General features: G+C 44.2%; 1 protein-coding gene across 1 annotated transcript; it reads left to right on the top strand.

Moving 5' to 3' along the window:
• Window positions 1-430: 430 nt before the first annotated feature.
• On the top strand, window positions 431-25,008 carry scn2b (sodium channel, voltage-gated, type II, beta). The gene is made up of 5 exons (XM_029714585.1): window positions 431-441; window positions 14,579-14,745; window positions 17,522-17,732; window positions 19,009-19,204; window positions 21,690-25,008. Exons 2-5 carry the CDS (start codon window positions 14,596-14,598, stop codon window positions 21,715-21,717), a joined length of 585 nt encoding a protein of 194 aa, XP_029570445.1. The 5' UTR covers window positions 431-441; window positions 14,579-14,595; the 3' UTR covers window positions 21,718-25,008.
• The last annotated feature ends 742 nt before the right edge of the window (window positions 25,009-25,750 follow it).

Here is a 25,750-nt window from a genome sequence, read left to right as displayed (position 1 = left end):
CATTCTGCTGACAATGTCCTGTTGGCTAAGAAACCACAGGAAACTACAATCCCACTCTCCCCACAAAACACTCACAGATTAGTAAAGGAGGTATGGTAGAAACTCAATAAAAGCTTGCAGTCTCTTCCATGCTATTATTGTTTTGGCTAGTTTCATAGCTGAGTCTGAAATGATAGGTGTAGTACTGTAGTACAGTATTGTATCTACACTCTTAGAAAAATTTGTGCTATCTAGAACCTAAAAGGGTTATTCGGCTGTCCCCATAGGAGAACCCTTTTGGTTCCATGTATCCCCTAACAACGGGATATTCTACTCCATACCAACTGGACATTAAGAACTGTAATATCTTATGTTTCACCGAGTCGTGGCTGAACGACGACACAGATAATATATAGCTGGCGGGATTTTCCATGCACTGGCAGAACAGAGATGCTACGTCTGGTAAGATGAGGGGTCAGGGTGTGTGTCTTTTTGTCAAAAACAGCTGGTTCGCAATGTCTAATATTAAAGAAGTCTAAAGGTATTGCTCGCCTTAGGTTGAGTACCTTATGATAAGCTGTAGACCACACATTTACCAAGAGAGATGTCATCTATATTATTTGTAGCCGTCTATTTACCACCACAGACTGATGCTGGCACTAAGACCGCACTCAACCAACTCTATCGGGCCATAAGCAAACAACAAAATGCTCATCCACAATCGGTGCTCCTAGTGGCTTTAATGCTGGTAAACTTAAATCAGTTTTACCACATTTTTACCAGCATGTCACATGTGCAACCAGAGGGGAAAACAACTCTACACCACCTTTACTCCACATAGAGAGATGCATACAAATCTGTCTTGCCCTCCATTTGGCAAATCTGACCATAATTCTATTCTCCTGATTCCTGCTTACAAGCAAACACTAAAGCAGGAAGAACCAGTGACTCGCTCAATACGGAAGTGGTCAGACGACGCGGATGCTGCGATACAGGACTGTTTTGCTAGCACAGACTGGAAGATGTTCCGGGATTAATCCAATGGCATTAAGGAGTATACCACCTCAGTCATCGGCTTCATCAATAAGTGCATTGACGACGTCGTCCCCACAGTGACCGTACGTACATATCCCAACCAGAAGCCATAGATTACAGGCAACATCCTCATCGAGCTAATGGCTAGAGCTGCTGCTTTCAAGGAGTGGGACACTAATCCGGATGCTTATAAGAAATCCCGCTATGCGCTCAGATGAACCATCAAACGAGCAAAGCGTCAATACAGGATTAAGATTGAATTCTACTACACCGGCTCTGACGCTCGTCGGACGTGGAGGGCTTGAAAACTATTACGGACTACAAAGGGAAACCCAGACGCAAGCTGCCCAGTGACGCGAGCCTACCAGATGATCTAAATGTCTTTTATGCTCGCTTCGAGGCAAGCAACAATGAAGCATGCACGAGAGCACCAGCTGTTTTGGATGACTGTGTGACAACGCTCTCGGTAGCCGATGTGAGCAAGACCTTTAAACAGGTCAACATTCACAAAGCCGCCAGATGGATTACCGGGACATGTACTCAAAGCATGTGCAGACCAACTGGCAAGTGTCTTCACTGACATTTTCAACCTCTCCCGGACTGATCCACAGATAACGCAATCTCAATCGCACTCCACACTGCCCTTTTCCACCTGGACAAAAGGAACACCTATGTGAGAATGCTGTTCATTGACTACAGCTTAGCGTTCAACACCATACTGCCCACAAAGCTTATCACTAAGCTAAGGACCCTGGGACTAGACACCTCCCTCTGCAACTGGATCCTGGACTTCCTGACGGGCCACCCCCAGGTGGTAAGGGTAGGCAACAACATGTCTGCCACGCTGATCCTCAACACTTGGGCCCCTCAGGGGTGTGTACTTAGTCCCCTCCTGTGCTCCCTGTTCACCCACGACTGCATGGACAAGCATGACTCCAGCACCATCATTAAGTTTGCTGATGACACAACAGTGGTAGGCCTGATCACCGACAACGATGAGAGAGCTTATAGGGAGGAGGTCAGAGAACTGGCAGTGTAGTGCCAGGACAACAGCCTCTCCCTCAATATGAGCAAGACAAAGGAGCTGATAGTGGTCTACAGGAAAAGGATGGCCAAACAGGCCCCTATTAACATCATCAGGGCTGTTGTGGAGCGGGTCGAGAGTTTCAAGTTCCTTGGTGTCCACATCACCAACGAACTATCATGGTCCAAACACACCTAGACAGTTGTCAAGAGGGCACGACAAAAACTTTTCCCCCTTAGGAGATTGAAAAGATTTGGCATTGGTCTCCAGATCCTCAAAAAATTCTACAGCTGCACCATTGAGAGCATCCTGACTGGCTGCATCACCGCCTGGTATGGCAACTGCTTGGCATCTGACTGTAAAGCGCTACAGAGGGTAGTGTGTACAGCCCAGTACATCACTGGGGCCAAGCTTAAAGCCGTCCTGGACAAATATAATAGGCGGTGTCAGAGGAAAACCCATAAAATTGCCAGAGACTCCAGTCACGCAAGTCATAGACTGTTTTCTCTGCTACCGCACAGCAAGCGGTACCGGAGAGCCACGTCTAGGACCAAAAGGCTTCTTAAGAGCTTCTACCCCCAAGCCATAAGACTGCTGAACCATTAATCCAATGACCACCGTACTATTACTTTGACCCCCCCCCATTTGTTTTTTACACTGCTGCTACTCGCTGTTTATTATCTATGCACAGTCACTTCACCCCACCTACAAATTACCTCAACTAACCTGTAGCCCCGCATACTGACTCGGTACCGGCAACCCCTGTAGCCTCATTATTGTTATGTTATTGTTTTACTTTTTATAATGATTTAATAATTTTTTTAAACTTGAGTTTATTTGGTAAATATTTTCTTAACTCTTCTTGAACTGCACTGTTGGTTAAGGGCTTGTAAGTAAGAATTTCACGTTAAGGTCTACCCTTGTTGTATTCGGCGCATGTGACAAATAAAGTTTGATTTGATTTGATTTTTTGTTTTGATATGTACAACCCTTTGCAATGAGGATTTTTACAACTAACCCAAAAGGGTTCTACCTTGATATAAAAAAGGTTCTACCTGGACCCAAAAAAGGTTCACCTATGGGGACAGCCAGAGAACCCTTGTGGAACCCTTTTTTCTAAGAGCGTGGACTTAGTATTGGCAATATGTGATGTTAACTGTAGAGAACAAATCCTGGTGCAGTGTGTGAGTGTGTGTGTGCTTATGCGTGCATAATGTGTTTATACTTTGCATATGAGATGAGAGAGTGCCTTATTTAGAGAATGGCATTGGATGGAGAATGCAATTGTGTGCGTTAGTAGCCAACCAAACTTGCTAACTGCCTGGTACTCAGCACTCTAATGACTCTGACATCAATGCAAATGTATTTGAAAATCGAAACAAACACTTCATGAGACCCATGAGCTCATGTTGTGCAACATTTCTATAGGCTATGCAATTGCGTGAGAAAACAGAGTGATGACCTCTATTAAAAAGAGGAGGATCCCATCAGTTTTGTATAGGCTAGGGCTACTATATTTATTTCTCAACTTTCCTAGTATTAAGCACATTGCTTATCTTTGCAACAGGAGTATAGCCTACCTGGCATGAAAATGAACCACGTAAAAAGCATCCTCTTTTTGCTATTTAAGGGAATAAATGACATGTATTTTTTCCCCTGGCCCTGTTTCGAGACAGGTGCATGATAATGGTCCATTCTAAATCAAAACAAATTTCACATATACATTATGTAGTACACCGGGGGAAAAAAGTATTTGATCCCCTGCTTATTTTGTACATTTGCCCACTGACAAAGAAATGATCAGTCTATAATATTAATGGTAGGTTTATTTGAACAGTGAGAGACAGAATAACAACAACAAAAATCCAGAAAAATGCATGTCAAAAATGTTATAAATTGATTTGCATTTTAATGAGGGAAATAAGTATTTGACCCCCTCTCAATCAGAAAGATTTCTGGCTCCCAGGTGTCTTTTATACAGGTAACAAACTGAGATTAGGAGAACACTCTTAAAGGGAGTGCTCCTAATCTCAGTTTGTTACCTGTATAAAAGACACCTGTCCACAGAAGAAATCAATCAATCAGATTCCAAACTCTCCACCATGGCCAAGACCAAAGAGCTCTCAAGGATGTCAGGGACAAGATTGTAGACCTACACAAGGCTGAAATCTTCTACAAGACCATCGCCATGCAGCTTGGTGAGAAGGTGACAACAGTTGGTGCAATTATTCGCAAATGGAAGAAACACCCAAGAACTGTCAATCTCCCTCGGCCTGGGGCTCCATGCAAGATCTCACCTCGTGGAGTTGCAATGATCATGAGAACGGTGAGGAATCAGCCCAGAACCACACGGGAGGATCTTGTCAATGATCTCAAGGCAGCTGGGACCATAGTCACCAAGAAAACAATTGGTAACACACTACGCCGTGAAGGACTGAAATCCTGCAGCGCCCGCAAGGTCCCCCTGCTCAAGAAAGCACATATACATGCCCATCTGAAGTTTGCCAATGAACATCTGAATGATTCAGAGGACAACTGGGTGAAAGTGTTCTGGTCAGATGAGACCAAAATGGAGCTCTTTGGCATCAACTCAACTCGCCGTGTTTGGAGGAGGAAGAATGCTGCCTATGACCCCAAGAACACCATCCCCACCGTCAAACATGGAGGTGGAAACATTATGCTTTGGTGGTGTTTTTCTGCTAAGGGGACAGGACAACTTCACCGCATCAAAGGGACGATGGACGGGGCCATGTACCGTCAAATCTTGGGTGAGAACCTCCTTCCCTCAGCCAGGACATTGAAAATGGGTCGTGGATGGGTATTCCAGCATGACAATGACCCAAAACACACGGCCAAGGCAACAAAGGAGTGGCTCAAGAAGAAGCACATTAAGGTCCTGGAGTGGCCTAGCCAGTCTCCAGACCTTAATCCCATAGAAAATCTGTGAAGGGAGCTGAAGGTTCGAGTTGCCAAACGTCACCCTCGAAACCTTAATGACTTAATTTAATGAAGATCTGCAAAGAGGAGGGGGACAAAATCCCTCCTGAGATGTGTGCAAACCTGGTGGTCAACTACAAGAAACGTCTAACCTCTGTGATTGCCAACAAGGGTTTTGCCACCAAGTACTAAGTCATGTTTTGCAGAGGGGTCAAATACTTATTCCCCTCATTAAAATGCAAATCATTTTATAACATTTTTGACATGCGTTTTTCAGGATTTTTTTATTGTTATTCTGTCTCACTGTTCATATAAACCTACCATTAAAATTAGAGACTGATCATTTCTTTGTCAGTGGGCAAATGTTCAAAATCAGCAGGGGATCAAATACTTTTTTCCCTCACTGTAACTGGTGTACTCCACAGCCATTTTGGCATAGCCAGATCAGGATCTAACATAAGGGCAACTCGAGTATGCTATTCTGTTCTTCTGAAATACATTTCTTCATATCATTGTGAAGGTGTAAGCTATATTACATGGATTCTTTTGAATTTTTTAAATGTAGATGTTCCAAAGGTCTGCATCATTGACTTTCAGGCTGTGTGGAAGCCAGGAAGTCCAGGCTGTGTCACATCCGGTTGTGATTGGGAGTCCCATAGGGCGGCTCACAATTGGCCCAGCGCTGTCCAGGTTTGGCAGGGGTATGCTGTCATTGTAAATAACAATTTGTTCTTAACTGACTTGCCTAGTTAAATAAAGGTTAAATAAAAAAATAAATGCTCATTGTGTTTATGTTAATTAACTAAAAAGTACATTAAGACCGACAGTTATTTACTTGACCATAACCGGCTGACAAAATGTTGTGACCGCCACAACCCTAGTCTTTACCTTCTTTTTTACAATGACCTTGAGCCTCAGAAAAAAAAGGAGCTGAAAGACAGAGAGAGGAGGAGGGAGATATGGGGTGTGCTGAGGGAGGGAGGGAGAGGAGAGTAAGGGAGAGTGAAGAAGGACGGAGGGAGGGAGAGGGCGGTACACTGCAGTATTTCCTGCCTTGTAATAGCGGATCGAGTGGTGCAGCAAAAGCATTGGCTCATATGGGTGTTTAAAACCCTTTACATCCTTGCCTTACAGGATGAGAGAATCTCTCTCAAAATGCTACACATATTGTACTACTATTGTTCAGTAAATGTGTTTATAGGCAATGATGTTAGCGTCAGACATATTCTTAACTCCCAGTAACATGTACAGATAGCGTACATGTACACTTGTTCAAGATAGAGTTTGACTCTTTTTTGCATATTACCAGAGGTTACAGTACCTTCAGCATTGTAGAAGTGGGTAAAAAGTAGCTCAAGGCAATGTTCTTGTATGATAAACGTTGACTCATCATGCATGTGGTCGCTACTGACGTGATGTAACAATCCAAACCAAAGCCTCTTGCACAAAAGATAGAGGGGACTTTCATTGGACTCCCCCTGCAGAACCAGATGCTACTCAGGTTAGGTTAGTTAGTCTCTTAGTATTGGCAGTGAGCCACAGTAGCTTGCAATTGCTTCCCATTACATTGGAGATGTAGACATTGATTGTCATTAAGACATTTCAGCTGATTAAGTGTGAATGGGATTAGCTGATTGTGTATGTTTATTAAAGGATGTGATAGACATACTGTAAAGTAACCCCCTCCTCAGTGTGGGAATATACTCACCCTACAGATGCACTAGATACAGTACAGATGTAGGATCTTAATTTGATCACTCTTTTGTTGCTGAGAATTTCCTGCACGTCAGGAAATACAAACTTGAAATGTATTCAAGGTTTAAAAAGGCTTCTAAAGTTTGTCATTTCCACTTTAAAATGTTGGTCTTGATTTTTCTGTTGCTGCAGGATTATTTTTCTGCTGTAGCCAACTAGCTCAAATTAAGATCCTACATATGGATATAGATAAATGGGAATAGGCATGGGCTGGGAAGACATTGACATAGCATCAGTAAAGAATAGTGCATATGGCTGAGTGCTGACTCTGCAAGTACACGTGTTGTGTGCGTGCGTGCGTGTGTGTGTGTGTGTGTGTGTGTGTGTGTGTGTGTGTGTGTGTGTGTGTGCGTGTGTGCGTGTGTGTGTGACGTACAGGGTGTGCATATGTTTGCCAATGTGTAGCTATAGGTCTATATGTGAGCACATATGTGTGTGTGAGGGGGATGCGTCATGCTTGTATGTATATTGTGGGATGTCAGCCTATTTGTCCCTCCCTACCTCCCTCCCTCCGCTCTAAGCAGGTGCTGTACTGCAGTACTTCCAGATGACACCTGATTCAGAGAGAGGGAGGGAGGGGAGAGAGGGAGAGAGGAGAGGGAGGAAGTGAGTGATCCGAAGGACTCTAACTGCACCACTACAGCACACAAACAGAGAGAGAGAGAACGAGAGAGAGAACGATAGAGAAAGAGAGGGAGAGAAATAGAGAGCGAGATAGGAGGGTGTGATTAGAGGGTCTAGCTGCTGCAGAGACCCGGTACGATGAAGAGTGATTGCAGCAGCAGGGGGAACTTGTCCAGTAACACAAAACTCGGCAGACTGGTGCAGAGCCGAGCAAACACACCCGTCCCACCCCGGCCATCATGCACGTGCTTGTACTCACTAACAGCCACACTCAGACCAATACACACACACATCCCACTGAGGCACTCACAGAACACACACACAGGGCCGTCGTTATGGGCGGGTCTTAGGGGGCGTGACCCATCCTCCTTGCCCGTCCAAATAAAACATTGAAATATTGGTCATTTATTTGACCGAGACGTGCGCTGACAGAAAAAAGCATAAATTTCAGATAAAGCATCCGAGCGAACAAAACACTGCCATTCTGTCTCAGTATGTGTAGACCATGTATCTGATGCTGTCTGGAAAGAAATAGTATGACATGCCATACTCTTTTGGTCCAGACAGCATCAGATACATGGGCTACATATAGTGAGACAGAGGGGCGCTGTTTCGCTCATTCGGATGCTTTATCCGGTGGAGTTTCAGCAGTGAGGAAGAGGTGAAGCAAGCGGGCTCACTCTCGCCAAAATCTGTCCAGAGTAAGCCAAATGTGTTTCTGTGCGCATAATATGCAGACCTAAGCTTGTCGCCTGCCTTCCCGCCTTTGGGACAACGACTCCCATGGTTAGGGCGGAGACATGAGCATCTTGTCATTATATACTAATCTCTGGTTTCAGCCTCTTGAGAATTGTAAAGGAATGTTTGGCGGGTGCACAGTGCACTGTTAGGATAATGGCTTCCCTTAAAATAAAATGTATGTTTTGCCAAAATTACATATTTACTCCTGTCTAAATAAAAGCATTCAAAGTACTTCACCAGAGAGCATGACTTAGCCACAGAGGATCATTAGCTTCTTTAATAAAAATAACTGTGGATTGCTTTACTGTTCCCTGTGGCTCAGTTGGTAGAGCATGGTGTGTGCAATGCCAGGGTTGTGGGTTCAATTCCCACAGAGGGGCCAGTTCCAAAAAATAAAATGCATGAAATGAAATGTATGCATTCACTACTGTAAGTTGCTCTGGATAAGAGTGTCTGCTAAATGACAAAAATGCTAAATGACAAGTGTGTAGGCCTATGACTATTTGGGTAGTGGGTGTGTCAATAGGTCTAGCTGATTGAGTTGTGGCAGTCAGTGAAAAGCATCTAAAATACGTGAAGATAATGTGTCTTGAGAATAATTTAAAAAGTTGCAACATTCTGGAGATGTCTCTCTCCAGAATGCATGCACGCAACTCTCCAGAAAGTGCTCAGTTGTCTTGCGCATTCATTGATACATTGTGTGAATTGTTTGCCCTTTGATTGTTTCTTTTTTATCAACTTCCCATGACAAACTGTACAGTCGTGGCCAAATGTTTTGAGAATGACACAAATAAAAAATTTCACAAAGTCTGCTGCCTCAGTTTGTATGATGGCAATTTGCATATACTCCAGAATGTTATGAAGAGTGATCAGATGAATTGCAATTAATGGCGAAGTCCCTCTTTTCCATGCAAATGAACTGAATCCCCAAAAAACATGTCCACTGCATTTCAGCCCTGTCACAAAAGGACCAGCTGACATCATGTCAGTTGACGAGGACAAGGCTGGAGATTACTCTGTCATGCTGATTGAGTTCGAATAACAGACTGGAAGCTTCAAAAGGAGGGTGGTGCTTGGAATCATTGTTCTTCCTCTGTCAACCATGGTTACCTGCAAGGAAACACGTGCCGTCATCATTGCTTTGCACAAAAAGTGCTTCACAGTCAAGGATATTGCTGCCAGTAAGATTGCACTTAAATCAACCATTTATCGGATCATCAAGAACTTCAAGGAGAGCGGTTCAATTGTTGTGAAGAAGGCTTCAGGGTGCCCAAGAATGTCCAGCAAGGGCCAGGACCATCTCCTGAAATTGATTCAGCTGCGGGATCGGGGCACCACCAGTACAGAGCTTGCTCAGGAATGGCAGCAGGCAGGTGTGAGTGCATCTGCACGCACAGTGAGGCGAAGACTTTTGGAGGATGGCCTGGTGTCAAGAAGGGCAGCAAAGAAGCCACTTCTCTCCAGGAAAAACATCAGGGACAGACTGATATTCTGCAAAAGGCACAGGGATTGGACTGCTGAGGACTGGGGTAAAGTCATTTTCTCTGATGAATCCCCTTTCCGATTGTTTGGGGCATCCGGAAAAAAACTTTTCCGGAGAAGACAAGGTGAGCGCTACCATCAGTCCTGTGTGGGGTTGCTTCTCAGCCAAGGGAGTGGGCTATCTCACAATTTTGCCTAAGAACACAGCCATGAATAAAGAATGGTACCAACACATCCTCCGAGAGCAACTTCTCCCAACCATCCAGGAACAGTTTGGTGACGAACAATGCCTTTTTCCAGCATGATGGAGCACCTTGCCATAACTAAGTGGCTCGGGGAACAAAACATCAATATTTTGGGTCCATGGCCAGGAAACTCCCCAGACCACAATCCCATTGAGAACTTGTGGTCAATCCTTTAGAGGCGAGTGGACAAACAAAAACCCACAAATTCTGACAAACTCCAAGCATTGATTATGCAAGCATGGGCTGCCATCAGTCAGGATGTGTCCCAGAAGTTAATTGACAGCATGCCAGGGCAGATTGCAGACGTCTTGGAAAAGAAGGGTCAACACTGCAAATATTGACTCTTTGCATCAACTTCATGTAATTGTCAATAAAAGCCTTTGACACTTATGAAATGCTTGTAATTATACTTCAGTATTCCATAGTAACATCTGTTAAAAAATATCTAAAGACACTGAAGCAGCAAACTTTGTGAAAATTAATATTTGTGTCATTCTCAAAACTTTTGGCCACGACTGTATGTCACCAGTAGGCCAACAAATGTATTGTTAATCCCCCGTCATTTGATTACAATCATTTCTATTAATGCATGTATTAATTACAGTAATTTTCCAGGCCTGCTGCATTCTGATTGTCTTAACTCACCAAACTTCATAAAAACTGCTGTCTGTCTCAAGCTCACTGGCGCGGAAAATAGGCTATGGCTGTAACGGCTCTCGTCGGAATGAGTGGACCAAAGCGCAGCGTGGAAAGTGTTCATGATTTTTATTGATCAAAAAAACACTCGAACAAAGTAACAAAACGAAAAGCCAACAGTTCTGTCAAGTAACAGAATACTAAACAGAAAATAACCTCCCACAAAACTCAGGTGGAAAACAGGCTGCCTAAGTATGATTCCCAATCAGAGACAACGATAGACAGCTGCCTCTGATTGGGAACCACACTCGGCTCACAAACAAAGAAATAGAAAATATAGATATTCCCACCCAAGTCACACCATGACCTAACCAAACATAGAGAATAAATAACATCTCTAAGGTCAGGGCGTGACAGTACCCCCCCCCCCCAAAGGTGCGGACTCCGGCCGCAAACCTGAACCTATAGGGGAGGGTCCGGGTGGGCATCTCCACTTGGTGGAGGCTCTGGTGCGGGACACCGATCCCCCTTCGCTTGAGGCTCCCCCCACTTTCGTGGAACCGGACCGTGGATCATCGCCGGAGGCTCTGGACTGGGAACCCCTGCTGGAGACTCTGGACTGCAGACCGTCGCTGGAGACTCTGGACTGCAGACCATCGCTGGAGACTCTGGACTGCAGCCCGTCGCTGGAGACGCTGGACTGCAGACCGTTGCTGGAGACTCCGTGCCATGGATCATCACTACAGGCTCCGCGCCATGGATCATCACTGGAGGCTTCGTGACATGGATCATCACTGGAGGCTTCCTGCCATGGATTATCACTGGAGGCTTCGTGCCATGGATCTTCACTACAGGCTCCGGGCCATGGATCATCACTGGAGGCTTCGTGCCATGGATTATCACTGGATGGCTCCGGGCCATGGATCATCACTGGAGGCTTCGTGCCATGGATCATCACTACAGGCTCCGGGCCATGGATCATCACTGGAGGCTTCGGCCATGGATCATCACTGGAGGCTTCTTGCCATGGATCATCACTGGAGACTTCGGACCATGGATCATCACTGGAGGCTTCGTACGTGGAGCCGGAACAGGTCTCACCGGACTGGGTAGACGCACTGGAGACCGGGTGTGCGGAGCTGGCACAGGATATACTGGGCCGTGGAGGCACACTGGAGGTCTGGAGCGTAGGGCTGGCACAATCCGTTCTGGCTGGATGCTTACTTTAGCCCGGCAAGTGCGGGGCGCTGGCACAGGACGAACTGGGCTGTGAAGGCGCACTGGCGACACAATGCGTAGAGCTGCCGCAGGATATACTGGGCTGTGGAGGCACACTGAAGGTCTGGAGCGTAGGGCTGGCACAACCCGTCCTGGCTGGATGCTCACTTTAGCCCGGCAAGTGCGGGGCGCTGGCACAGGACGAACTGGGCTGTGAAGGCACACTGGCGACACAGTGCATAGAGCTGGCACAGGATATCCTGGACCGAGAAGGCCTACTGGGGACCAGGAGCGCTGAGCTGGCACAACACCGTCCTGGCTGAATGCTCACTTTAGCCCGGCAAATGCGGGGCGCAGGCAATGAGCGCACCGGAGATACGGTGCGCATAACACGGTGCCAGACTGGTCACACGCTCCCCACGGTAAGCACGGGGTGTTGGCTCAGATCTCAACCCTGACTCCGCCAATCTCCCCGTGTGCCCCCCACCCCCCCCCAATTTTTGGGGGGAGCTGCCTCTCGGGCTTCCGTTGTTGCCGTGACTCCCGATCTCGTCGCTGTTCCTCCCTCACTGCTTCCACTTGTTCCCATGGGAGGCGATCCCATCCGGCCTGGATCTCCTCCCACATCCAGGATCCTTTGCCATCCAGGATTTCCTCTCATGTCCAACTCTCCTGGCCACGCTGCTTGGTCTGTTTTTGGTGGGAGGTTCTGTAACGGCTCTCGTCGGAATGAGTGGACCAAAGCGCAGCGTGGAAAGTGTTCATGATTTTTATTGATCAAAAAAACACTCGAACAAAGTAACAAAACGAAAAGCCAACAGTTCTGTAAGGTAACAGAATACTAAACAGAAAATAACCTCCCACAAAACTCAGGTGGAAAACAGGCTGCCTAAGTATGATTCCCAATCAGAGACAATGATAGACAGCTGCCTCTGATTGTCACCAAAGCCCCATATACTACCCACCACTGCGACCTATACGCTCTCGTTGGCTGGCCCTCGCTTCATACTCGTTGCCAAACCCACTGGCTCCAGGTCATCTACAAACCCTGCTAGGTAAAGTCCCCCCTTATCTCCGCTCACTGGTCACCATAGCAGCACCCATCTGTAGCACGCGCTCCAGCAGGTATATCTCTCTGGTCACCCCCAAAGCCAATTCCTCCTTTGGCCGTCTCTCCTTCCAGTTCTCTGCTGCCAATGACTGGAACGAACTACAAAAATCTCTGAAACTGGAAACACTTATCTCCCTCACTTGCTTCAAGCACCAGCTGTCAGAGCAGCTCACAGATCACTGCACCTGTACATAGCCCATCTATAATTTAGCCCATACAACTACCACTTCCCCTACTGTATTTATTTATTTATTTTGCTCCTTTGCACCCCATTATTTCTATTTCTACTTTGCACTTTCTTCCACTACAAATCTACCATTCCAGTGTTTTACTTGCTATATTGTATTTACTTTGCCAGCATGGCCTTTTTTGCCTTTACCTCCCTTATCTCACCTCATTTGCTCACATTGTATACAGACTTATTTTTCTACTGTATTATTGACTGTATGTTTGTTTTACTCCATGTGTAACTCTGTGTTGTTGTATGTGTCGAACTGCTTTGCTTTATCTTGGCCATGTCGCAATTGTAAATGAGAACTTGTTCTCAACTTGCCTACCTGGTTAAATAAAGGTGAAATGAATAAATAAATAGTTTAGTCAACCTCAACTTGCTCAATTTCCACATTATTCATTACAAGATTTAGTTGAGGTTTAGGGTTTAGTGAATTATTTGTCCGAAATACAATATTTGTCCAAATACAATATATGTGTGTGTTTTGGAAACATTTAGGACTAACTTCTTCCTTGTCCGAAACCAACTGCAGCTCTTTGTTAAGTGTCGCAGTCATTTCAGTCGCTACAGTTGCTGACGTACAGTGTTGTACAGTGTTGAGTCAGTAGTGTTCCTCAGTATTTGAAAAATCTTTCCAACACAAGCGTGTACACAAATAGGAGGTCCAGTGAAAACACATGCCCACCTATGGATATCAACGGCCCGTCCAACTGATTTGTTCTGGTGCCGGCCCTGCACACACACAACACACACAAACACAAACGCACACGCATACACACACAAACAGATGATACTGTGTATTGTCATCATACGGAGTTCGCAGACACAACACTATACGCACGCACAGGTATACAGCACAGTTCTGCCTCAATGCCTCAATGAGTTACACATTCAGGAGATTCAGTCAGTCCTTTTTCTGCCGCTTTAGCCAGTACTCATGGATAAGCCATCGCCGCAGTAAACGGCAATCTGCAAACAACGATTACCAAAACAAATATGAGTGGAATGATTACGGGGCAGAATTACCGGGCTGAATTCCTCTGTGCCTACAGCTGAACCACCGCTTCAACCGCTCTGGCTGTTCAAAGTGCTGTCTAAAGCATTCGTTCGCATGCAGCTCCTTCAGTATGGTTCAGGGCACTGCAGAGGGAGTGCTGTACAGGGTGTGTCTAGAGCTGCGTTAAGAGTAACCGGTGCAGGAGTGAGTCACTCCGAGATGTTACTACAGTACGGTTCTGTGCTGCGCAATGCCTCCCAGGTTGTGCGGATAGTTAGCGTCCATAACACTACTGCTAAAGCAGTATCCAATAGTACGGTCACCTTCTGCTGATGGTGGTTGCTTTACAGAGGAATTCACAGACTCAGGAAAAATTTGCCTTTGAAATAGATAGCAGTTTGTTTAAGTGATGATCTCCGTACATATGTGTGTAATCAGAATTATCTTTCTTGTGAATGAACTCACTCCTTCCTGTAGAACAGTAAACAACAGTACCCGCACTTCCATGTGTAGCACATCTATGTGTTTCTTGACCAATCCCCTCCATTCCTCCCTCCCCCAGCCTGCCCTGCGTCCAGTATGGATGTCCTGGTCCATAACCAGATCAACGTCCTGAACGGCACCATGGTGAGGATCCAGTGCATCTTCACCTCCTGCTACAAGATGGACGTCAACAAGTTTGCCATGAACTGGACCTACCAGGAAAACACCAACGAGACTGAGGAGATGGTGAGAGACCAGACCGTGTGTCTGCCCTTGTCTTGTGTCAATGTCAGGCCGATGCACAGTGTCCATTTTAGGACACCCTCAGCCTCAGATTGACTCAAGTAAGGTGAGGACTGACTCAAGGAGGGGTAAGGTGTAAGGCTAAAATGGACACCATACCCCTGACTCTGCCATGATATACAGTAAGATGAATCTTTTTTTTTCTTTTGCATACTCCATCCTCCTTACCTTTCCCGTGTCAACTCTCTCTCCTCTCTCTTTCTGTTTCTTTAATGCCATGCTTTCTCCAACTATTTCGATGTGTTTCATTTCATTTATTTAGCCAGGAAAGTCTACAGATGTAGGATCTCAATTTGACCAGTATTGTCATAGCAAAATAATCCTACCGCAAACAGGATTTGAACGTTTAGTCCATAATGATGCTTGATCAGTGGTTAGACTATGAGCTGGACAAAAGTAGTTTACATGAAAAGTGCAATACTGTTAACCTCTCTAGGGTAGGTGGGACGAAATCGTCCCACCTACGTAACAGCCAGTGGAATCCTGTGGCGCGTTATTCAAATACCTTAGAAATGCTATTACTTCAATTTCTCAAACATATGACTATTTTACACCATTTTAAAGACAAGACTCTCATTAATCTAACCACACTGTCCGATTTCAAAAAGGCTTTACAACGAAAGCAAAACATTAGATTATGTCAGCAGAGTACCCAGCCAGAAATAATCAGACACCCATTTTTCAAGCTAGCATATAATGTCACAAAAACCAAAACCACAGCTAAATGCAGCACTAACCTTTGATGATCTTCATCAGATGACAATCCTAGGACATTATGTTATACAATACATGCATGTTTTGTTCAATCAAGTTCATATTTATATCAAAAAACTGCTTTTTACATTAGCATGTGACATTCAGAACTAGCATACCCCCCGCAAACTTCCGGTGAATTTACTAAATTACTCACGATAAACGTTCACAAAAAACATAACAATTATTTTAAGAATTATAGATACAGAACTCCTTCATGCACTCGCTATGTCCGATTTTAAAATAGCTTTTCGGTGAAAGCACATTTTGCAATATTCTGAGTAGATAGCCCGGCATCACAGGGCTAGCTATTTAGACACCCACCAAGTTTAGCCCTCACCAAAGTCAGATTTACTATAAGAAAAATGTTATTACCTTTGCTGTTCTTCATCAGAATGCACTCCCAGGACTTCTACTTCAATAACAAATGTTGGTTTGGTTCAAAATAATCCATAGTTATGTTCAAATATCCTCTGTTTTGTTTGTGCGTTCAAGACACTATCCGAAAGGGTAAAGAAGGGTGACGCGCCCGATGCGTTTCGTGACAAAAAAATTCTAAATATTCCATTACCGTACTTCGAAGCATGTCAACCGCTGTTTAAAATAAATTTTTATGCAATTTTTCTCGTAGAAAAGCGATAATATTCCGAAAATTCCGGAATCTGTGTTTTAGTTCAAAGAGAGAGAAAATAAAAACATGGGGTCGCCTCGTGCACACGCCTCAGTCTCATTGTCCTCTGATAGACCACTTACCAAAGGCGCTACTGTTTTTCAGCCAGGGGCTGGAATTACATCATTCAGCTTTTTCCCGGTTTCTGAGAGCCTATGGGAGCCGTAGGAAGTGTCACGTTACAGCAAAGATCCTAAGTTTTCAATAAAAAGAGTCAAGAAGCCCAAGGAATGGTCAGAGAGGGCACTTCCTGTACAGAATCTTCTCAGGTTTTTGCCTGCCATATGAGTTCTGTTATACTCACAGACACCATTCAAGCAGTTTTAGAAACTTTAGGGTGTTTTCTATCCAAGGCCAATAATTATATGCATATTCTAGTTTCTGGGCAGTAGTAATAACCAGATTAAATCGGGTACGTTTTTAAAATTGATTTTAAACAGCGGTTGACATGCTTCGAAGTACTGTAATGGAATATTTAGAATTTTTTTGTCACGAAACGCGTCGGGTGCAGTTTGTGGGTAACCTGGAAAAGAACGACTTGTCCATCACCCTCTCTGATGTCCAGCTGTCGGACGAGGGCGTCTATAACTGCTATGTCCGTAACCCCCCTGACCGCATCCAGGGCCACGGAATCATCAACATGTTTGTCGTCACAGAATGTAAGGGCAGGGGGAAAGGCAGGGAGTAATAAAAGGGACAGGGGGCAAGTTACTTAGCAGTCTCTTCGCGAGCTGAAAATAGATGACCTGGCCCCCACAATCACCCGACCTCAACCCAATTGAGATGGTTTGGGATGAGTTGGACCATAGAGTGAAGGAAAAGCAGCTAACAAGTGCTCAACATATGTGTGAACTCCTTCAAGACTGTTGGAAAAGCATTCCAGTTGAAGCTGGTTGAGAGAATGCCAAGCGTGTGTAAAGCTGTCATCAAGGCAAAGGGTGGCAACTTTGAAGAATCTAAAATCTATTTGTTTAACACTTTTGTGGTTACTACATGATTCCATATGTGTTATTTCATAGTTTTGATGTCTTCACTGTTATTCTACAAAGTAGAAAATAGTCACAATAAAGAAAAACCCTGGAATGAGTAGGTGTGTCCAAACTTTTGACACAAAGCTCATCTGCATTTCCTGTAGTGCAGGAAAATCTCAGCAACAAAAGAGTGATCAAATTAAGGTCCTACATCTGTACTCAGTAACAATTGCCACTGTTTTCCAGGGAGTCCTGGGTTCAATAAAAACAAAAATGTTTCTGTCTATCTTTCTGCTAATCCCCCTTTTCCTCCTCTCTCCTCCAGTTCATGACCTATAAGAAGGGGATGATGCCCCTGCGGACAGACCGGTTCAGTGACCGGGTGCAGTTTGTGGGTAACCTGGAAAAGAACGACTTGTCCATCACCCTCTCTGATGTCCAGCTGTCGGACGAGGGCGTCTATAACTGCTATGTCCGTAACCCCCCTGACCGCATCCAGGGCCACGGAATCATCAACATGTTTGTCGTCACAGAATGTAAGGGCAGGGGGAAAGGCAGGGAGCAATAAAAGGGACAGGGGGCAAGTTACTTAGCAGTCTCTTCGCGAGCCTGAACATAGTTGATCTCAGTGATTGATAGTTGGTATTCAGCAGTCATAAAAGTATGCCTTATGTACTTTGAAGATCTACTAACATTGTGATGTCGTCAGACCGCATAGGCAGCAGCTCTATAGAGATGAGGTGTTAACTTGGAATATAATAATAAAGTCACCAAATCAAACACATATTTTATTAAAGTAAAGTAATGTGAATAAATGATGGTTAATAAGTGAAAAGCCGTAATGGGCAGTCACTACCATCATAGGACTTTTATTAACCGTTTTATTCTGTTACAGCGTTCAACCCACATAAAGCATTGTGTATTTAATGTTTCAAAAAAAGTTGAAACCAAAAACCGTGATCATTTCTTTATAATAAAACCTAAACCGAACCGACCTCAAAAAGCACTAATCGCTCAGCACTAATCTGTGGTCAACTGGTCCATCCATCCACCCTTTCCAGCCCATCCCTGGCCTTGTGTGCTAGCATGTCATTAAAAATTGTACCCTGGCCTTATGTGCTAGCATGTCATTAAAAATGGTATCCTGGCCTTGTGTGCTAGCATGTCATTAAAAATTGTACCCTGGCCTTGCCATTCATCCATTCATCAATCCATTCACTCACCCATCCATCCATCCTTCAGTTCCTCATCTGGTTGTGTTTCTGTTCTCCCTTGGTCTCAACCTTCCTTCAGCCCAGGACGTGATGACTCAACACTATACAGCTTTTTACTTATTTACTTCCTGAGTGGCGCAGTGGTCTAAGGCACTGCATTGCAGTGCTAGAGGCATCACTGCAGTACCTGGTTCATTCCCAGGCTGTATCACAACCGGCTGTGATCTGGAGTCCCATAGGGCGGCGCACAGTTGGCCCAGCGTCGTCGGGGTTAGGGGAGGGTTTGGCCGGGGGGGTAGGCCATCATTGTAAATAAAAATTTGTTCTTAACTGACTTGCCTAGTTAAATAAAGGTTAAATAAAAAAATGTAATACAAATATTGATGGGCATGCCAACCCAGCTCACCTCAGAATCATTGCCTCTGACAAATGCTGGTCTCACACACATGTATGCATGATGACACACACACACATAAAAGGCCATTGCTGTCTTTTTTTTGTTTCCTCACACTGTGGTTTAATCAGCCCTTTGCCAACTATACACTCTATCTACAGAACTATCTCACCTCCTCTTCCCTCCTCCTCTCCCCCTCCACAGTGCCTCCCCCGCGGGACTCGACCATAGCGGTGGCAATCGGGGCGTCAGTCGGCGGTGCGCTGGCTCTGCTCATCCTGTCCATGGTGGTGGTGAAGTGTATACGGCGTCACAAGAAACAGGAGCTCATCTCTGACGAGCAGAAGATGGAGGAAGAGGGCAAGCTGGATGCAGAGGGGGGCCCCGAGGAGGGAACCAAGTGAGATCCCCTCTTTGTTTTAACTTACCCATCCTCCTCTAAACGTTTATCTCTTCTTCGATACCTCTACAGATGTTGGATCTTAATTTGAGCTGGTTTGCTACAGTTGGGAAGTAATCCTGCAGCAACAGGAAATATGAATTATTATGTGTATTATAATTAAGGGACATTTTTCTGGGATTTTACACATTTGTAAGGAAAAATCAATTCTGAAATTTCTAAGTAGAAATTGCAAACTTCAGAAACATTTTTAAACCTCAAATAAGTGTAACATGTCCTGCATTGCAGGAAAGTTATCCTGCAACAGGGTGATCATGTTAAGATCCTACATCTGTATATTGTTTTACTCTGACTCTTTCTCAATGTTGTGAAATTATAATAATGTGTCCCCTGATTTAGGCTATTCTCCTTCTCTTTGTTTTCTCTTTGCTGCTTGTCCTTTTCTCTCTCTCGCTCTCTCTCTCTCATTTTCTGTCATCTACTTGAGGCAATGCTCTTGAGGCAAAACCGGAGAGTCTTAAAATCCACTCCAATTCTCTTTCTCTTTCAGCTGTGCATAGTATTGTGCACTGACAGGGTGGTCCATACTTTTATACCTAACAAGCCACAACATTCTGGAATAACCCCAGAAACTTCACAAAATATAGATGTTACGGAAACACATTCCAGGAATATGTCCGGTGTAATGTATAAGTGGATTCATACATTTCTTTTAAAACCACCCTGACAAGTATCCCCTCTTCCCTTCTTTTATTCTTCTTTTTTTATTTGTGTGTATGTTGAATGTGTGTTCCTGCGGGTATGTGTGTGCGTGTGCATGTGCGTGTGTGTGTATGTGTGTGTGTGTGTGTGTTTGTATTGCCATGAGCCAGGCAGCTATAACCGGCCTGCATGGTCCTGGAGGCCCAAGGTTCGCTGGAGCCCAACCTCCTCCCTCACGCTGGTAACAATCTGTGATTGGTGTTTTGTGCTGGTCATGTGACCCCAGTTAGCCAAGAAGAAGTGGCCACTTATGGCCTTTTTCCTTTTTCCCAAACTTTGCTGTTCATCCCTCTCTCTCATTACCATGGTGATGGGAACTTCAAATTCTGTTTGTCAGGACAGAGCCTCATATTTAAATATCAATCTGAAAATAATAGTCTATCCTTGGCTCATTTCCTGTATGACCACTGACGTGAAAGGACGATAGATTAAATCAACGTGATCTCATGTGCCAGTGGTCATGAAGGACAGGAGACATGGAAAGGACTGTTGAGACACATTCTCACTCTCAACCTCAGTCCTGATCTCATCCAATAGAATGGTCAATCCTGTCCTGCCTTTCCCCCGTCTGGTCTGCTCTCCCTTCTACAGTACCTTCAACCTCTTTTCTACCTGATTATCTCTCTTCCAGGCCTTAGATCTGATCATTTCTGATTCTGAATACCTGTAGGGCTCAAGCCTAACTTCAGATACAAACACAGAACGTGTCTGCACAAACCTGTTGTCTAACATGATTCACGGAGAAGGAACATTTACGTGTGCTCAGTGCATCTCAAGTTAGAGTTTGTCCGTTAGTTTGCACTCGTGTTTGTTTGACCTGACACATGGCTAGGTTCCAAGATGAATTTGGGTCCCGCTTTATTTGGATAGTCCGGATTTTCATGGTCATACTATCAACAAACTGTCTGTTGATAAGAAACCGCTTGCTAAGATTACGGTTAGGGTTAGGTTTAGGTTTAGGTTTAGAATACGGGTAAGGGTTAAGGTTAGATCTACGATTGGGATAAGCAGTTAAGTTTAGGGTTACGATAAGAGCTACGGTTAGGGTTAGAGATAGGGTTAGCGTTAGTAGATAGTTAGTTGAAATGTCTGTAGATAGTATGTAGAGCATCTACAAAGGGACTATCCAAATGTGTTTGTCATAGATTTTGGGGGGGAAGCTATAGCAGACTACAGCCATGTCTCAGGTCAATGTTTTTGTGCGTTTTAACTAGGTTTTGAGTTACTAGTAGCTAACACATTTTCCACACTAACTCTGCGAGAGATCCAACCCATTCCTGTTTCTGCACAGTAGCTATTGATGTGTTTGCATTGTGGTCCTAGCCAATGTGATATGGTGATGGGTGTGTGTGTTGCAGTCTGTGTTTGATGTAATGGGATTGTACAAGTTAGTATATGTCCCAACATTTCCCCCTGGTCCGACAGTGGGATGTAAATACTGTACAACAACAATAGCATGGAAATCAGCTTAAAAACAAGTCAGGTTGGCAAGACAACCAGTGCCTACTTTAGGAAGCACTGACCTAGATGTTTCAACTATCTTGTCTTCTACTCTTATGTGACTTTCATTCTGTGAGACATCTCTTTAGTGTGTTGGTATTAGGGGTGTTGTTTCCTTGTTAGGTGGATTTAATGTACTGTATGTACTGTATCGCTGAGCTCATATATATCTCTGCTCTCTTCTTTCCCTGCCTCTCTGTTTCCGATGAACCATGACCTTCAGGAAAGCATTCCTGCCTGAAGATGTATAGTGACCCTCGCTTGAATCCTCGTCCAGCATCTGCCTCACCCCACGCCGCCTCCCTCCCTCCTCTTGTCCATCCAAACAAGATTGCAGTTATGGGAAGCCCCAGCCACCAGCCACGCCACCAACGCCACCCCTGCCTCTATCTTCAGTCAGTCTTATCTCCTCTCTTCTTTGACGGGGAGCCACAAAAGGTGGAGGAGACTAGTAGACAGCAGTCTTCAAACGACATTCCTCTTTCCCCTTTTTCTCGCTTGTAGTCTAGCTAAAGATAGAGATGTAAGACCTTAATTTGATCACCCTGTAGCAGCATAACTTTCCTACAATGCAGGATGTTTAAAATGTATACTGTATTGGAGGTTTAAAAAGGCTTCTGAAGTTTTCCCTTATGAAAAATGCATCAACTCTTAGAAAAATATCAATTCATTCTAATTCACATTTCCTGTTGCTGCAGGACTATTTTCCTGCTGTAGCAAACTGGCTCAAATTAAGATCCTACATCTGTAGAGTAAATGGATGGTTTGACATCCATGATTACTGGGAAAGATCCTGCTCTCTCTCTCTCTATCGCTCTCTTAAATTGTTGTCTTCTAACTTGCCACTCCATTGGATAACAAATTATTTACTTCCAAATCATAAAATTCTCTCTCGCTCTCTCTCGCTCACTCTCTCTCGCTCTAATTCTTTTGCTCTGTCACATTACTTAGCGATGCATAATGGCTGGGGCAAAAAAGTTCCCTTTTTTTTCTGACAGCTAGTGTGTGTGTGTGTCCAAATTATACCTTTCTGTGTGAGAATGGTGTGGGTGTATTTTTGTCTGTGTGTGTTAGTTTTTATGTACAGGGTATAAGGTTGTGAATGACCTTCAGATGTAACTACGATCAGTGTGGGTGTATACACGTGTGTGAATATGTGTGTGTTTGTGTGTGTGTGTGTGTGTGTGTGTGTGTGTGTGTGTGTGTGTGTGTGTGTGTGTGTGTGTGTGTGTGTGTGTGTGTGTGTGTGTGTGTGTGTGTGTGTGTGTGTGTGTGTGTGTGTATTTGAGAATGTGTTTGAGTGTCCTTAGAGTGTCCGAGTGTCTTTCCTTCAAACTCAGAGTCTCCCTTCATGGAGAAGCCAGGCATGATTTTATCAGTAGTCAACTCTTCTGAACCCTTGCTTCACCTCCAATATGATATTTTAGCCTGTGTTGCTTGCTCATACATCGAAACAACACACATTTGTATTGCTATGAATAAAGCTAGTACAATATCATACATAAGCATGACATTTTTTGCATACATTAAGACAGGCACAATTCTGTCTACAATGGATAGATCATTAATGGTCTGACATTATATACTAACTGACATTGTACAAAAAGCCCAATCCCCAAATGATGTCCCCCTTTTGTCCACATGCAGTAACCCTTACACAACACCTGAATGTCCGGCCCTAGTTGGTCGTTGACACTCAAATGAGCACACAGACACACTGGCTATACGTGATCCAACACATAGGCTTCAAACACCACATACAGCCGTGTAGCTGTTTTGCACATCAGAAGTCCAAACGCTGAGGCCTACACATACATAAAAGCTGAGCACTTTCAGGGAAAACAGAAAAAAAAGTACAATAGAGAAAAATTTATATCAGATACATATATTTATACGTTTTGACCAAATACCAAGCTGTACTCTAGAGGTGTGCTTTGATTGTTGTCGCTATTTACGTGTGGTCCTCACTGTCTTAAACTATCAATGTTTGAATGTATGAGACCTCTCTCCTCTGAGGTAATTGATCTTGGATGTTCTTTGGATGTTACATATTTAGCTCTATTAGTATTGCACTGGTTGTGAATGTATTTGGGAGACAACGTGAGATGTCCAAGTTGACGTAACAACTACTTTTGAAATGAATATACGACCAATCATTCCACTTTCCACCCACTGAATTTCAAACTACCTTCAACAGATGTAGGGCTTACGTTACATTATCACACAAGTACTATAATGTATGTAAGTCTGTGAAGGATCACACATAGTATCCAAAAGCACAGATAAACTGTGGATTTGCTAAACAATATCACAACCGTAAAATAGTAACATTTATTTATTTTAGTCAAAATGTGTAAAATGTTACCTTCATTTGCTCCTTGTGTTTAAATGTCTTGGCTTTGTATTTTCCAACAGACAGTGTTGGGGGAGCAGATAGCCTATGGGAGTGTGACTGTAGGTTGGCAGAATATGACTGGATGCCTCTGGTGTTGTCTGATGTGGTTTTAAGGCCTAAAGCCAGGGGCCACGCTGATTCTGTGCCCAGGAGTGCCCTACCTCATCTGGAGACAGTCTCTCCCTGTCTCTGCAATGGGCACTGCATTCATAGGCTGCCTTTATGTTATTCACTGCCAAAGCTTGTTTCTTTTATACTTTGTTTCTTATTATTTGTCTCCTCAAATCCGTCCTAGTTTAGATTTCGTTTGATTGAGTATTGTATTTTGACATTGTTGAATTTTGTACCACATAGTTATGTAATTTGTACTTTATGATGTGACTTTGTGGTTGTCCTAGCTGTTGACATTGTGGTAGCTATCATTACCTGGTCTTTGGGAAGTTAGCCTGAGTTTGGGGAGCTCACATCTGAAAGATCATTAATTAAACAGTGGAAGGTCAATCTCCACTTGTAGGGTGTACACGCTCCCTTTCTAGAATGACTTAATTACTAATTACTATATGAATTAATTAAACTTCTGTGCAATTGTGACTGTGGTGTTAATCAGTTTGTATGGAGTCTGAGACATCAGCTAGATGCATGGTTAGAAGTCTGGGAAGCTTGTTGTCACAACCAGAGAATATATATCTAGGTCACAATCAGACTTAATTTCCAAAGTTATGATGGCACCTCAAGAATTAACCAAAACAATTATAATTTAGATTGTACTGTATTTTATACACGAACACAGACACACAGTGCTACCAATGGGTAGGGGACAAAGCACATGTTCCGAAAAAAAAAATAGAATAATGTGTAGCCTAATGAAATCAACATGACCTCCATTTCTCCTGTCATTCACTCTGACATCTCTGCTGGAGTCCTGAATGCTGGGTAGCTAGCTGGGATAGTGGAGGTCCCGGAGTTTCGCGTTTGCCTGTCTGTCTCTGTGTGATCATGCATGTTTTTACTGCAGTGTTCCTCTGTGACGCATGGCTCTAACCAGGCCCTCTCGCACCGAACACCAGAAATGCTTGCACTGCACTGTGTCTCAAGAATGAGCTGTAATCAATATTGTATTTTGAAATAAAAATGAGTACATAAATATTACAGTGTGCATTTTATGTCAGCAAATTATCTATTTTTGTTTTACTAAGCCCTGGCATATTAGCTCTAAAACTGCACCGTGGAATTACTACTGGTGAGAAGGGGTGATTAATGATAGCAGGTGAAGTGTGGAGGCTGTAAGGCTGGGTTATGGCCAATGCACCAGCGTGCTGCGTGTAGCTACTACCATCGGGCAGCATTGACGAAACATCCAAAGACTTAATCTTGCTGGGCAGAGAGGGGGGGAAAAACTGCTACTCAAGCTGCAGATAGATTTTCTCTCTCTCGCTCTACACTTCCATTTTTCTCTCCCTCTGGCTCTCTTAAAGTGAGACAAATAGAGGGAGGAAGGTCAGCTTTTCCGCTGGAGCCTGGAGAAGAAGGGAGGGGGGAAGGCGGAGGGAAAGAGGAGGAGAGGGACAGAGGATGAATGTGTAATACACGTAGTGCAGGTATCTGGGTCTCAGTGGGAGGGTTCTTAATAAATAGGCCGGGCGGGGGTTTGGATCACAGCAAGGTCAAAAGGTCACTGCAGAGTGTGGCGTGATAAGCCAACTGAGGGGTCTCCGGCACAGACAGGACTGAAGGGGACAAATGAATGCTCACAAACTCAGTTACAGACACACACACGTACTCCGTTGCACAGGTCAAATCCTACTCAGACATACTAGGTCAAAAATGCCGCAGCTGCTGTCCAGTGCCAGCAATTATATCACCTCAGCCGTTTGCCCTAGAGTCAGTTA

Source organism: Salmo trutta, chromosome 26 (assembly GCF_901001165.1).
Source record: "Salmo trutta chromosome 26, fSalTru1.1, whole genome shotgun sequence".
Taxonomy (NCBI): Eukaryota; Metazoa; Chordata; class Actinopteri; order Salmoniformes; family Salmonidae; genus Salmo; species Salmo trutta.
This window is presented reverse-complemented; position numbering and strand designations above follow the sequence as displayed.

Bases quoted from the DNA above. Each gene is read 5' to 3' on its own strand.
- scn2b (XM_029714585.1), top strand. From the start codon at position 14,596: ATGGATGTCCTGGTCCATAACCAGATCAACGTCCTGAACGGCACCATG. The intron at 14,746-17,521 runs GTGAGAGACCAG...TCTCTCCTCCAG, and splicing joins CCAACGAGACTGAGGAGATG to TTCATGACCTATAAGAAGGG. The intron at 19,205-21,689 runs GTGAGATCCCCT...CATGACCTTCAG, and splicing joins GGCCCCGAGGAGGGAACCAA to GAAAGCATTCCTGCCTGAAG.